The sequence below is a fragment of the Biomphalaria glabrata genome, chromosome 6, assembly GCF_947242115.1.
Source record: "Biomphalaria glabrata chromosome 6, xgBioGlab47.1, whole genome shotgun sequence".
Lineage (NCBI taxonomy): Eukaryota > Metazoa > Mollusca > Gastropoda > Planorbidae > Biomphalaria > Biomphalaria glabrata.
This window is the reverse complement of record NC_074716.1, coordinates 40,794,888-40,810,948: the sequence shown is the minus strand read 5'-3', so window position 1 is coordinate 40,810,948 and position 16,061 is coordinate 40,794,888. Positions and strand designations below refer to the sequence as shown.

Sequence of the window (16,061 nt, the reverse complement as noted above, 5' to 3'; positions counted from 1 at the left end):
GGAAGACAAAACTTGCCCAAAGGAAATAACTCCGCATATACAGCCACATCTCACAATAAGTAGCATTTAATTCCCCTTATTCGATACCAAACAAAATAATGAATTACCAAAAATTAATTAATTATTTTTTATTCTATTGATGCTTGTTTTGCTAGTACACCAAATAATTGTGTAAAGTTTCAACTTGATCTAAGAATGGGTGGGCGCAGAGGCGTAGTGAGGTGGGGGGAAGGGGCGGGGAAGATGTACCAGACAGAGTGATTTACTATAAACCGTTGTAACAAGTTTTTCAGACTCAATTGAAGCACCATACATCTTCATTACCTTCCAATGACTTCCCGTTGAAATCCACATTTGGGTAACCAATTGATTGGCCAGCTTGGATCAGTTTACTTGTAATGGGTTGACTGGTGGGCTGGGTGATTGTCAACGTGCCTTCACGTCCGTGATACTCTGTGGATGACATTATCTTATCTTATCTTATATCTAATAACACATTCATGGATTACTTTTGATTTTAGATTGAAATTAATTGTCAGCATTTGAATTATTTATATTTATTTTATAGTTATAACGTTTTGGGTGCTGACTGACGCTAAATCATTCTAAATGGAACTCTGAAAATTTAGTTACAATCTTATGAGTTATCTTACAGTTATTCAATTTGACAGGTAAAACAGTAGAAAACCAAAATTTTTTGGAGAGATATGCTTTCTTGGGGGTACACATGATTAAGTCAAGTTTGTCAAAACTTGAAAGAAGCGGGAAGTGAAAATATACATACGCAATCAGGTTAAAACATTTCAGAAAAATAAAATTGCAATCTTAATATTAATATTAGTCAAATGGATGCCGCCAGCGAGGCTGAGACACCGTTACTTGAATTGTTGATTTTAAGGAATTTCCAGGTATATTAATGCACATCAATGCCACACATATATATGACAAGAAACCAGTCATATAGCAAGTAAAATATAACTTGTATGGCCAACTAAGCGATGGAAAGCGCTCGCAAGGTGGTCAAAGAAAGCGCTTCAGGGACACCCTCAAAGCTTTTCTGAAGGCGTTCAGCATAGACCCAGGCACCTGCGGAGACAGAGGCACATGACAGAGCATCATGGCGTTGCGCTGTGAAAACTGGCTCACAGGTTGCTGAGGAAAAGAGAACAACGCTGGCAGAAGAAAAACGCAAGGCAAACGTATGATTATTTCTGGATGAAATAACAACTGTATAAGATAATAGCTGTATTGTAAAGAATCTTCTTATACCTCCGATAAAGAAAAGTGGGGATGAGTCGGCTATATGAAGCTCTAATACGCTCGTAGTATCAAGGACAAAGGAGACGGGGAATTCTAGAGCAAAGAAATAACTGAACAGTGTTGTAGAGCATCTTAATAGAGAAACAAATAGATTACCAAACAGGTCCAATTTTATAGGTGCCAGACGAGCAAACGCAAGTTTAAGTTTTACTAAACACTAATCAATACCGAGAAGCAGAGTGGCGCAGCGGAAGCGTGCTGGGCCCATAACCCAGAGGTCCGTGGATCGAAACCACGCTCTGCTAACTTTCTTTTTTTTTCTGCACTTTATTAATGGAGCTCAGAGACTGGCAGAAAAAAACAAATCAATGTGTGAAATGTTACATCTCGGGTTATTTTTGAACCTCAAATTCTAGTTTTGTTTTAGTATTTTAATGGAAAAAAAGGTCGAAATACCAAAACCCAACTGGCTGCGCTCATAGAAATGGACCTCATTCACCAATCATAAACAAACAACATTTAGTCACGTGATCTTATTGATAAAACAACGAAAAAAACTGCGCGTGACAACCATCATGAATTAAACATAAGATTGTAAATTATATAGAAGAGATAGAGCACCACGTGGCTAAATGTTGTTTGTTTACGATTGGTGAATGAGGTCCATTGGTGACTGTATTTTTGGCAATAGAATTTTGTTATTAAAAGAAGTGTGTGTGTGTTGGGTAATCATAGGTTGAATAGGTAAAGGTGAAGCATTACTTTGTTGTTTTTTTTTAATTGGAAAAAAAAGGAGGGTAATCTCATTGGCTAGACTCATGCAGTTTGATGACTACATAAAAAAAAACACGAAAACTCCAAACCCTAACAAGAACGAACGTCAATCCTAAATCTCATAGACACATTTCTTTTTCTTTTGACAGGAAACAAACTTTAAAACACAAACACACACATATGTATTTTTCTTTTTAAATATAGAACAAAATAAACAATAAAACGTGGCTAAGCTACCCCAATACGACCAACGCACCAGAACTTTTGTGCAAAATTGACCATCGCGACAAAAAGGTTGCGCAAAAAAATTGGTCGCACCAAAACGGCTACACCAAACGTCCTGCTTCGGGGCAATACTAAATGTAGCATGTAGTAAATATTTGTCTATGAGGTCTGAAAGTCTGCAACGCTATCAATTATTCAAAACGTGTTAGTCAATGTGATTTTACCGGCTTTCAATTTCATTTTTTTTTCAGAGCGACGAACCAACGTTTGATTGATGTCTTTTGCGTAATCAAAACAGGCCCGGTTACAAGACGCCTTTCTGAAAACTAATGTTATCATACGACAATCTAGGTCTATGCTAAAGTAATTCTCTACTGCCTTCAAAGTCTCACAATTAAATACCGCCCCCCCCCCAACCTTTCCATTTTACTTTATTTTATCCGTCTCGTTTTACTAGGAAAAATAGTTCATAGCAGAACAGCGAGAAGATTTCTGATGCTTAGAATGCAGAAGAAACGTTTGGAGCATGGGGCTACGCCTCGTACCTGCTGTGGGAGCTAACAACGCTCTTCCAGATCAGCCTCTTGCTGACTAAGGGGAAAGTAAGCGTAATGTCTGTGGTTTGGGGTGTCACTTGTAAAAACTCGAGAAACACTGCAATTCTAACACTCTAACAAACATACAACATGGTTAAAACAATAAAATTTTTGAGGTAGCCATTTACCTGAGTCTTTTAGTTCTGGAATCTGTATGTCTTCAGATTTCTTAAAGTATGGTAAAACATGGCTGTAATCCCACTGGTCAGTTCCCAAGTACTTGGCCCACCTATCATAATCGTGTCTGGAACCTCGGACATACTGCATTATGTTGATGCTACCAGAGCCGCCCAGAACTTTGCCCCGTGGCCAAAATGCCCGCTGACAAAATAAAAAGCATTTAAATCAAAACTATAGGGACAATTTCTTATATTTGTGAATCAGAGTGTGAGAGCGAGAGAAAGAGAGAGAGAGAGAGAGAGAGAGAGAGAGAGGGAGAAATAGAGAGTGCTAGAGTGTGTTACTAGATGTGTGCATCAATCAATCAATCTATCTGTTTGTCTGTCTGTCTATCTATCTATCTATCTATCTATCTATCTATCTATCTATCTATCTATCTATCTATCTATCTATCTATCTATCTATCTATCTATCTATCTATCTGTCTTTCTATCTATCCACCCATGCATCCATCCATCCATCCATCCATCTATGTATCTATCTATCTATCTATCTATCTATCTATCTATCTATCTATCTATCTATCTATCTATCTATCTATCTATCTATCTATCTATCTATCTATCATCTCCTCCCATGGAAGAACCCAAGGAACAAAAAAACTTACTCCCTCGGGGAAATGCTTCATCGTATTGTTAGTCGGTTCTGAATAGTACTCCCAGTCAAGTTGTGACTTCTGTATCTGAGTAGACATGAGTGGCGTAGTTACCATAGTATTTCCGGTGTCGTCTGGTCCAGCTTCTAGCAGCAGCACTGTTACATCTGGATCTTCTGACAGTCGACCAGCAAGTACACATCCGGCTGTACCGCCACCGACTAGTTTAGAAAACAAATTTATATATAACTTGACATTTGTTCTTTAAAGGGACACAAATACATTAAGATATCAACAAATAGTGGCGTCGCTAGGGTCGGTGTCACCCGGGACGGCCCGCATCCCCGCAGTATCCCCTTATTGACGCCTCCATTAACAAATTTGACGTTTTCGGGCCTTTTATTTTTTACCAAAAAGACAATATTGTCATTAAAATTTTGCTTTTATCATTCACAAAGTCTGTTAGAAATTCTGAACACTACAAGTGTCCACACCTCTCACCAGACATTCATCTAGTCATTAATGCGGCCAACGATTCCGTTTTCCTTGTCTGTTTAAACTCTCTTTCCTGTTAATCTTCCATGCATAAAATATTCCCAAGTCACTAGTGTACTATTCTTGCTATTCGTAGGGGCAAAGTTTTACTTTTGTTTGTTTATTTTTTTTTAAACATATACTCTAGATTCATTAAGACACCAAACGGATGCCAGATACTAACTATACGTTCAAAAACTTAGATGTGATATTTCAACAAGTTTTCTCAACATTAGAATAATTGAATAAAACTTGAAATAAATGTGTTTCTTTCTTTTTGAGTTTTTTTTTCGATACCCAAAAAGGGATATTGATCCTACAGTATTAAGAGATATGACTAAGTATGTCGGATTTGTCCCCAAAGATAATTGTACTCATTATGATTCCAGACTCATTTTTTTATGAATATAAAACCTTAAACAATTATATATTGTACCTAGCAAATCATGAATCAATACAAAAATTGACCAATTAGTAATTAATTAAGTATTGGAAACTATTATTTTGTTTGATATTGAAAAAGATTTATTCTTCATTATTGAAATATATACTTGTAAACTGGTTCCTCTTAGATACGTTTTTTTTAAATTAAAGATTTTTGAAATATTTGTTTTTACAAAGCTTAAATCAACTCAATCTGTCTGTCTGATAAAAAATGTGTACACCTTATTTTTCCCACAACAATTAGACAATTAATTTCTGGTAATTCATTGTTTTGTTTAATTGCAACAAGGGAAACTAATACTTCAGTATTCACATATATAGATAAATGTGTTGGGTTTAGTCCCCTTAAATAATTGTTGACGCTATTTCTTCACGTATTCCCCGATCCAAGTGATACTTTAAACAATTATTTATTGTATCTAACAAAACATGAATCAATAAACTAAAATACTCAATTACACAATTAATCATTGGTAATTTTTTTATATCGAATAAAGGAAATATCTTGTACATTATTGGTAGATATAATTTTAAGGACAGAGTTCATCCCCTTTAGATAATTTTTTTTTAAAATGATTTGTTGTATACTTTGCTTGTTACAAAGCTTATATGAACTCACTCTGTAAGTCTGGTAAAAAAAGTTTGTACACGTGATTTCTCCCAAATCTAATCTCGGATCAAGTAGACATTTTGAACAATTATTTCCATTACCTGACAAAACAAGAATCAATTTAAAAAATTAACCAATTATTTAAGAAAGCGGACTTGATTCCTCCTAGAGGAGGCTTAAGCCCTTGTTTGGAGTTTAAGCCGTACAGTGGTATTTTTTTAATGCATTTTAAAAGCGATCACGTTAACATACACAAAGATAGCCCCCTCCTCTCCCTCCCTTACCCAACTGGTCCAGACAAGGGATAGGATCATAACGCATTGAAAAAGCTCAAAGCATGAGATTGCGCTAAACAAAAACAATTAGTACAAATATTTCTAATCGCACAGATAGTCTAGATTATTACAAATTTAATTACGTGACTCGTCCAAAGTATTTGATTAAAGTACGCATCATATTAGCTTTGTTTCCTTTAAAAGTTTTTTTTTAAGTAAGCTTACACACCTATAGAAGAAATTATTATTCTTTGAGCTTAGGAGAGTTCAGATCGGACTAAATGTCAGTAGGGGGTGACCACTGACCTAGATGGGGGCGATAAGATGTGTAGGTCAGTGAAGAAATGCTGACAGATACCAAACTGCGTGATTGTAACAGAAGAATAAGTCTTTGTGCTACTTGTCTACTTAGAACCTGGTGAGGCAAACTGGGTAAACAGGAGGCGGGGAGGAAGTAAATGTTCAGACTATAAGTATAAATAGTATACAGGGCCGGATTTAGGTATGCGGATGTCCCGGGGCAGAATTTTTGTGTAGATCCCCCACAATTTTTCGAAAGCTTTAATAAGTATCCACTTATGAATTAAAATATTTATATCTCTATTTGAGAAGAAACAAATAGCTTTCTTTAAAATTTAATCTCACTTTCAAAAAGATATTTAATATGCATATTTTTTGTGTCTGTGGAAGTTAAGGCCCTTGGAAGACGCACTGTCGTAAATTGGAGCTGTATTTGCTTCTTATGAGCATGCTACAAGCGTACACTTCTTAATCATGACATTTGACCTACCTTAAACATGCGAAAACAAAAAAATGTTAGAAAAAACAACAACTTAAAATTCGGACATATTTTTATCTCTTTTGTGGAGGCCCCTTTCTAGTGGATTTCTCGAGGCTGTAGCCCCGACTGCCCTCCTTAAAAATTCGACCCTGATAGTATATGAAGCTATATGAGATCGCCACGCTTAGGTATTGATCAGGCTCCTTTGTATCAGATCGCATCACAAAATATTAAAGCAAAAAATGCATTGGACTTAGTTTTTAAAGCTTTTACAAGCCTTCAAATCGAATCAAACGAGACCTCAAAACAGTGGACATTGATACTGACCATTGGGAAGACATAGTCCTAGACCGCACTACGTGGAGATGATGATGACCAAGAAACCTATGGACAGTGCAAAAAACATGGGCCTCAGCTCTGAAAGAAAAGTGTGCCGTACGAGAAATGGCTGGCTCCTCTACCACCACAGCAAAAAGGAAGTACCTAATAGGACCTTGCGATCAATAGTGCAGATGCTGTAAAAGTAACCTGTTTTTATGAGGGTGTCATGTGGCCAGCACAACCGTGAGGAACGAGCCTCGTCAACAGATTATTTCAACATTGAAAGAGTCACTCTTCTCCTAAACACAGCGTTACATTTAATAATATAATATAGTTGGCACTAAAATATTTCTTTCAAGTACATATTATGTACATTCTTCGGATATATCGTGTCATGGTGGTTAGGACACTGTCTAGAGCAGGGGTCTCAAACACGTGGCCCGCGTGGCCCGCGAAACAATTTTTTTGTGGCCCGCGGCCATGTCTGCGAATTTAAAAAAAATAGATAAAATTTACAATGAGCACATATAAGCCGTGAAATAATTTACAACTGCACAAATCAGTAAATGAGGTGTATGCACACTGCAAGCGAAGATTCTGTGAAGGCATGCTTTGTTGTTAGCGAGATAATAGCAAAGGCCTCACGACCATTCACTGAAGGCCTGTTTGTAAAAGAGTGTAAGCTACAGGCGTGTGAAATTATCTGCCCTGAGAAAAAGAAACTCTTGGAGGGCATAAGTTTGCCTGCGAACACAGTTTCAAGCAGGATCACCGAGTCAGCGACAAATGTTCAACAGTAACTGAGTGCCGCTGCAAAAGACTTTGTAGCATATCCCATTGCACTGGACGAGTCTACTGGTGTAACAGACACCGCATACTGTGCCGTATTCATTCATGGGATCGACGAAAACTTGAACATTGTTGAAGAGCAATTGGACTTACTAGCAATGATAGGAACGACGACTGGACGCGACGTGTTTCAAGAACTGGAAGCTTGTATTGACAGGTGTATGGGCTACCGTGGGAAAAACTTATGCAGTAGCTACGGAATGTGCACCAGCAATGTGTTCAGAGAAGGTTGGTGTTGTTGGATTAATGGTATAGAAACGGTATCAGCTCAGCTTGGAGGGACCTTGTGCAGATAGACACTACATTCTGTACCAAGAAGCACTCTGTGGCAAAAGTCTACAAATGAAGAACGTGATGGATGTTGTCGTGAAGACGGTAAACTTCATACGTGCACGGGGTCTCAACCAAAGACAGTTTGTGTCATTTCTAGCTGATTTAGAAACGGAATACGGAAGTCAGATTCTTGAGTTCTGGAAAAGTGCTGCAGAGATTCTTTGAACTGAGAATAGAAATAGCATTGTTCATGGCAATGAAAGACGGAGACATACCTCAGCTCAGTGACCCAATGTTTTGTCGGATCTTGCTTTTCTTACTGACATCACGCAACATCTCAATGCACTCAATTCACAACTACAGGGCACAAAGCAGCTGATTACCGTGATGTTTGACCGCATCAAATCATTCAGATACAAGCTGACTTTGTAGGCCACTCAGCTGGCAGATGGTAACCTGGCTTATTTGTCTTTTCTACAAAGCATTACGGTTGAACCACAGCGCCTGAAAGACTACGTAGACATCCTCTCCAGACTACTGGAAGATTTTGAACACCGCTTTCAGCAATTCGCTGTTCTCGAACCACAGTTTTTCCTTGTTGCCACTCCGTTCGCAGTGGAAATGAAAAACGTTCCAGTGGAAGTCCAAATGGAACTACTAGACCTGCAGTGTGACACTGTTCTGAAGCAAAAATACTCTGATGTTGGTGTTCCAGATTTCTAAGAGTTTCTTCCCAGAGAGAGGTTTCCAAACTTATTCTGAGCAGCTGCTAGAATTCTAGCGATGTTTGGGAGTACGTAGGTTTGCGAACAGTTTTTTTCAGACCGAAGATCAAAACAGCATTACGATCAAGACTGACTGATGAGCGTCTGAGAGCAACCTTGCGGCTTGCCACTACACGCGACTTCAGGCCTAACGTCGATGGTCTGGTCTCTGCCAAACGCTCTCAGCTGAGTGGACAGAAACATGAGTGACGAGCCATCTGCAGTAGGCCTAGTAATTTTAGTTGTTCTTTTTTTTTTTGGGGGGGGGGGGGAACTACAGTTTCTGCTTTTTTATTAGTGACAGAGACAACGTCAACTTATTTTAGTAAACAAAATTGCCTGTTCATGTAATAAACTACACTAAATGTAACTAATAATTATAAAAACTTTATTTTAGCATTTAACTGCATTGACAGTAGTATTCGTAAAATTTAAAATTCTCTTTTTGTGGTGCGGCCCGCTGTATGGTTGTTTTCCACTTTGGCCCACATGCTGAAATGAGTTTGAGACCACTGGTCTAGAGGGACGTACACCATTCTACTTTCCGCCCCCCCCCCCGATCTTGTAATCATCTCGGTTTAAAGAATGACTATAAGTTGTTTTGTGTCATTATCATTATTATCATCAAAATCATTATAATAAAAATGATAATAATAATTATAAAAATAATGATAATGATAATAATAATAATAATAATAATAATAGCACATCACCCGGACATTTCTGAGTGGAACTGGTAAAGGGACTAAAATAAGTTTGTTTCTCTCTAACGATGCTCGTCCTTGGCAGTGCCAGAGAATGCATACTCGTTCTTTCCTAACATAATTATAATCATTGTGCCAGTGTTAAAACCTAAGCTTTAGTCTTACCTATTATGTAATCGTAGATTCTGTTGAGTTTCACTGTAGACTGAATAACATTGGAGACAGAGGCTTTATTTAGAATAAACTGTTTGACGAGTATAGCACCGATCACGACAACAAATATCCAAACCAGGGATGACATTTTTTTTTTGTGCAAAGCAATGCAAAAGTGAAGTAGCGCTGGATTTAGAATACTCGTTATATATATTTAACTTAAGGGGAAGATCCTATTTCCATTTAAAACCTAGATTGAGTGTGTAAAAACCCTAGAAAAACCTAGAAGACATTGCAGGAATTACACCCAAAGTAGCATCATAAATGAAACAATTTTGCTGTAATCTGTACACTAAGTGCCTCTTATTACATTTTCTTTTTCTATTCTTTTTTCCTTTCCATTATCTCCCCCTGCTCCATTTTATTCTCGTTTTCTTCCTATTTTTGTTCTTTCTGCTTCTGTCTCAGTTTTTGGTTTCATTATGTGTTTAATGTTTTTTTTTCATTATGTGTTTAATGTTTTTTTTTCATTATGTGTTTAATGTTTTTTTTTCATTATGTGTTTAATGTTTTTTTTTTCATTATGTGTTTAATGTTTTTTTTTCATTATGTGTTTAATGTTTTTTTTTCATTATGTGTTTAATGTTTTTTTTTCATTATGTGTTTAATGTTTTTTTTTCATTATGTGTTTAATGTTTTTTTTTCATTATGTGTTTAATGTTTTTTTTTCATTATGTGTTTAATGTTTTTTTTTTCATTATGTGTTTAATGTTTTTTTTTCATTATGTGTTTAATGTTTTTTTTTTCATTATGTGTTTAATGTTTTTTTGTTTCATTATGTGTTTAATGTTTTTTGTTTTTCACTTTCGCTCATTTTTTTTTCTCTTTAAATTTCTCTATTTTCTCTCTGTCTGTCGGTCAGTATAACTGTACACTAACATCAATACAAATACAATACCACATAAAATTTCGGCGAGGTGATAGTTCAACTGGCCTGACAACACAGTTATTCAGATGAATCCAAAAGAAACATCCCGCCAAAGCTAGGTTGAAAAAAACTCAGGTATGCACTACTGGGAAAGACCTAGATCTAGTGGGGCTAGCGTGTAGTATCACACAGCACACTCTTCCACTATATTGCACTGGCACACATGAGTGCGTTTAGTTGCCCTCAACTACCCGCCTGCTGGCAGTCACCTCCTCTCTCCAAGTTTTCCAAGGCTGTGTTTTGATTTGCAGCACGAAACCTGTGTATTGAATTTGTGGCGCATCCATTGTAGCCCCCTCACCATAATCTCCCCCCCCCAATTAAAATGCAACAAGTAGAATGCATTGAGGGAGATAGAGGTGAGAAGAGAAAGAGGAAAGAGAGAGAGGTGAGAAGAGAAAGAGAGAGAGGTGAAGAGAGAGAGAGAGATGAGGAAGGAGAGAATATAGAGAGGTGAGAAGAGAGAGAGAGGTGAGAAGAGAGAGAGAGAGGAAAGAGACAGAGGTGAAGAGAGAGAGAGAGAGATGAGGAAGGAGAGAACATATAGAGGTGAGAAGAGAGAGAGGAAAGAGATAGAGGTGAGAAGAGAGAGAGACGAAAGAGATAGAGATGAGGAGAGACAGATGAGGAAGAAGAGAATATAGAGAGGTGAAGGAAGAGTGAAGAGAGACGGAAAGATAGAGGAGAGAGTCGAGACAGAATGGGGAGAGAGATGGGGAGGGGAGAGTAAAGAGACGAGAGAGAAAGGGGGGGTTGGACTCTGAGACAATAAAACGGGGAATGTTAGATCGATAAGCTATTAAAAAGAACTTTGACCACATGAGAATGATTTAGACACCTACCAGCACTTTGTAAACAATAAATAGTAAACCGCGGAAAAACTATGTGATGGACTTCTATCTAGCTCGCAGATTAAAAGATAGCTAGGTACTCGTGGAATTCGTGCGCAGAAATAGGTCAGCCTTTTTACTATTTAAGTCAACCCTCAAAGTACCATTTCAAACTTGTTCACTGTTCCATAAGTTCACTTTCAAATTCAAATTATAATGTATCAGTTAAGTCATTATTACTTTTGTTTTGTTTTCATTATGATTATTTTGAGCGTGTTATTTGTAGACTGTTATTATTCGTAACTTTGACTGGCCTTTGTAGCACTTGTTCTTTATGGCAAAACAAATACCATTGTTAAAATTAAATTGTGGGAATATCCGAAACCATCACATAACAAACCAAAGTTTGACCAGTTTGGGAAAAGGAGTCCAATCAACATCAACCAGAAGCACATGTACACAAAAGGCTTTATCTTTTTATACAATTCCTCTAATTAGTTTGCAAACTCTTCATGAGCTAAACATGGAAACAGGATGGATCCTGGACACTGGACTGGCGTTTTCAAAACGGATCTAAAGATTTATTTTCTAGACATTGGACAGTTCATATACATCTTTGGGAAAATAAGCCTGATTTAGGTCACAATGTCAAAATGGTTTGACCGTTATGGTTGTTTAAACTATAGTCTTAAAATTAGGCTTACGCCTGTAGCGAAAATTACCGCCCTCGACTCAAATGTTTCAGTTGAATAAATAAATAGATGTTCATGAATATTTTGCGCTCCGTCTTATGTAGAAATGAACTGACATTAAGTAACATTTGTTTTTGTTATTTCGAAATCAAATAAGGTAATTTATATAAAAATTTTTTTATTGATTCGTGTCTAGTCGACAAAGTTTCAAATTGATCCGAGGTCGGGAAGTGGGAGAAGAACATGTTTAAATATTTTATCAGACAGACAGACAAATATTGGCTTTGTACAAAACGATGTTATTTGTTTCTTTGACCGTTGGTCAGTGTTGAACATTGATGTATGTTAAAAGCAGGTGATTACAGAGCTGATACACGTAGAGCAAGACAGGAATTGCACAATGTGAGAACCACTAAATAAATTTGTGTAGTTTGCGTTTTCCTTTCACTCAGTCGAGGAAGTCAGAACATATAACTTTTGTGTGTGAATTATAGGTCAAAGTTCTTTTCCATGCCAGCTGATACACAAACTTGTATCTTTGTGTGAAAGGTCATTGAAGTTAAATAAGTGGAAAGAGAGAGAGAGAAAGAGAGAGAGAAGCTGATATTCACTATGACTTACTTTTGGTCTGTCTTTCTGTCTGTCAGTCTGTATGTCAGAATATATAACTTTTGTGTGTGAAATATAGGTCAAAGTTCTTTTCCATGCCAGCTGATACACGAACATGTATCTTTGTGTGAAATGTCATTGAAGTTAAATAAGTGGAAAGAGAGAGAGAGAGAGAAGCTGATATTCACTATGACTAACTTTTGGTCTGTCTTTCTGTCTGTCTGTCTCCCTCTCTTGTCTGCAAAAACGAAACAAACTGGCATTGTAGAAAATCAAAATTGATGACATACTTGTGGAACCAACGGTACAGTCGATCTAGACTTGTGCAAATGTAATTACTTCCATTTAGATCTAGGAAGATCTGGCTTCGAGAAATGCTGCTGATCTAGATGTTCACACAATTTTCACAGCTCTTAAATAAACCTGCTAAGTAATAGAATATAAACAGCCAGGCGATAGTCCCAATTTTTTTTATTGTAGCTCCGGACTGGTGTATTAATTTTTTTTTATATATTTTTTATACAAATCTTAAATACAACATCTTTTAAAACAAAAAAATGACTGAACTTTTATTGACAGTATATACATCTTTTAATTCCAATGTAAATCTATGTAAAACACAAGTGTAAAAAATAAGATGTCTAACCATTTCAACAACAACTCATATCAAGACTACACCAAACACACGTACTTTTGCATCTCATGAGCTGTTCAACCCTATGTGTAAACGGCTCTATTTGTGGTTACATAGGAATCCATTCACCCAATCCAATCCATAACAATTGGTTCCGTCATATATGACAACATGTCCCGCCATTTTTGTAAACAATGATTACTATCCAAGATTTTTCCTTCCTTTTCTATAACCATTTCTAGATCATTTAATATCTTGTCTAACTACAACCTATGACTACATGATGTCTAAGTGCATTTTGTCACGTGTTTATTATGTTTGTTTGACTTGAAGATTTTGATAATATAAATTTCTGACATATGCAGTTACGGAGGTGCCGTAACTTAAATAATCACTGAAGTAACAAAGTGCTGATATGCTTTTCTAGAGTTTTAATTTGTCTAAACTTGAACTTGTTGATGTCCAAGAGCTGAGCCGAAGGCTCTTTGAGCTCTAAGTTTGAAAAAAAACTTGTTTGGACGCCAAACAGTAAAAAAAAAACAACCTGTGAGAACAGTTCTGTTTGAGAGAGACCCGAGTCAATGCCTATATAAAACATTGCTGTTTCCAATGCCTTTGGCTCCCGACGCATGCTTGGCTGCACATGGCCGAAGGCCGAGGGCACCGGGAGCCTCCGCCATTTTCCTTCGTTGTACCAAGCTAGCTGTGCGAGACCCGCCATTTATGTAACGGTCCCTTTGAGGAACAGCGCATGGATGTGGGACGTGTTTGTTGGGGCTTTTTTACAACTCCGCCCGTGCAATGGGTTGACTCTCGTCTACCCGTGGGCATTCCCACGGGAGTCTTGTGTTGCTACCCATTTAGCCTAGCCACTTCCTCTAATGGCCGTTTCCACGCGAGCGCCACGATGAGGCAGGGCAACGTGCTCGCGCTAAACTTGAACTTGAAATAATACTAGCTCCCTCTCTCTCGTCCCGAGCTACTCCTCCTCCTTTTATATCTTTCCTTAGAATAAAATAACCGTGACATCTCAATACCTTGTTGTTGTTTTTTAGCGGCCCCCGAAAGGGGAAAAGACGCTATTATTTTGCGCGAAAAGTCTGTCAGTCTGTCCGTCTGTCCGTCCCTCCCGTTTAGATCTCGTAAACTAGAAAAGATATTGAAAATCCGAAATCACAATATTTTAGACCATTCAAAGTTCTGATGCAACGGCTACTTTTTTTTTTCTGAAAGCGAAAAATCTTATTTTTAAAATTAGTTATGCAAGCAGTTTGTTAAAGAGAAAAAGCTAATTAGTATGCATTATAAGCTAGACCTAAATTAAAACGAATAGTAATCTTTTCAACTTCATTTTCGTGAACTTCTTTATTGATGTCAATGCGATCCCCTCTACAAAACAATTAGATCAATTATAAGACTTCAGTTAGGCCAGGAGAGGCGGTAAAGCGCTTGGCTTCTGAACCGGGGTCCCCGGGTTCGAATCCTGGTGAAGACTGGGATTTTCAACATCGGAATCCCTAGGCGCCTCTGAGTCCACCCAGCTCCAATGGGTACCTGATATTAGTTGGGGAAAAGTAAAGGCGGTTGGTCGTTGGGCTGGCTACATGACACCCTCGATCACCGTAGGCCACAAAAACAGATGAACTTTACTTCATCTGCCCTATAGACCACAAGGTCTGAAAGGGGAACTAGTTAGGCCAGGTTCACATCTAACTTTGCATTCACTTGCATCTATCCTTTGATCTGCTGTACCGTTGGGGCACTACACAAGATCTGTCAACCTTCTTTCTCCATTCTTATCTCTCATTTTTCTATGATATAATTTCGTTTGGATGTTCTTTCTGAAAAAATTGAAGCCTGCCTGGGTGAACCACTTCGGGGGCCGATTTTGAGTTTGTGTTTCCACACAAACTGTCTTTGTAATCTTGTTATATTTAACTTATGTTCATTTTATTTCCCTGCTGTAGCCTTGAACTAAGTTTTAACCAGCGATTTCTGGCATATTAAGCATGGGTACGCGTGACCTAATTTGAGATAGGTACACTGTCCTCATTTTATGAAAAACGAGGTGTCACCAGGGACGTGACACATATCACGTGATTCTGTCATAGAACCGTATATTGTTTTAAACACCCAAAATTACGTTCTCTGTTCCCCCATGATCTATTTAGTGTTTCTGGGAGCGCTAGAAGCTCCAGGGTCCATGCGTTTTCCTCCATTGTAAGTTTTCAAAATTCCTTATCCTATTTTTCTTTGTAAGAAAGTCACCAGTGAGATGTAGTTCCACATTACAACTGCGTGTGACGGGTTGATACTGAGTTGTTACATTCACATAAGGTAGGTGCGTATGTCCTGGCTTCATTGACAAATCATACTCTTTAGTTTGGCAAATGTTTGTCATGTTTCGGATGTTCCTTCAAATTTGAAGATAATGACATCCTAGCCTAGACCTCAGTGTGACAAGTCAAAAACTCGCTGTCAGAGTCACTCTAAATTATCACAGCATTAATTATTATTTTTCATTATTTATTTATTTTATTTTAATTATTTCCCCATCCAACCCCTAAATCATTCACCCGCCACACCTTTTCCTCTCTACCAGGCTAGACTTAGTCCACCACCTTGGAGAAAATTAGGCCAGTCCTTTCATTTATCTTCCCTTGACCGGGGCAAAGATACGCTCAGACCTTGATCTTATCGACAGGATGTCTGACAGCCGCGGTTGACACCACCTTGGTTTGAATACAAGCTAATCCTTCCCCCCCCCCTTCTCTCACGTCTCTCTTTGATCTAAGAGATTACCCTGGTCAACATACCGCGTGATACACCAAGGTGCGTCGCTTGTCGGACTCCACCCACGTGTAAGCTAATTCTTAGCCTAGGACGTTTCCTGTGTCCGCCCACATTCTCCAGGCCTGTATATAAGTAGATTTAAATCGGGCCAGACCCTCTTTCATTCTCATACGAGCT

The 16,061-nt window shown here is 37.9% G+C and overlaps 1 protein-coding gene and 1 non-coding gene across 2 annotated transcripts in view; one reads left to right on the top strand and one right to left on the bottom strand.

Annotated features, from left to right (window-relative positions):
• The window catches only part of LOC106073416 (glucose dehydrogenase [FAD, quinone]-like), a 28,011-nt gene extending 18,460 nt beyond the window's left edge, over positions 1–9,551 (bottom strand). The window contains exons 1-4 of the mRNA XM_056033132.1: positions 9,351–9,551; positions 3,643–3,851; positions 2,984–3,176; positions 325–453 (exon numbers count right to left, since the gene is read on the bottom strand). Coding sequence (XP_055889107.1) covers positions 325–453; positions 2,984–3,176; positions 3,643–3,851; positions 9,351–9,486 — 667 coding nt within the window. The 5' untranslated portion in view covers positions 9,487–9,551. The remainder of the gene's footprint in view (positions 1–324; positions 454–2,983; positions 3,177–3,642; positions 3,852–9,350) is intronic.
• On the top strand, positions 1,494–1,565 carry Trnam-cau (transfer RNA methionine (anticodon CAU)). The gene has a single exon. It is a non-coding gene; the product is annotated as a tRNA-Met (tRNA).
• Positions 9,552–16,061: the final 6,510 nt, after the last annotated feature.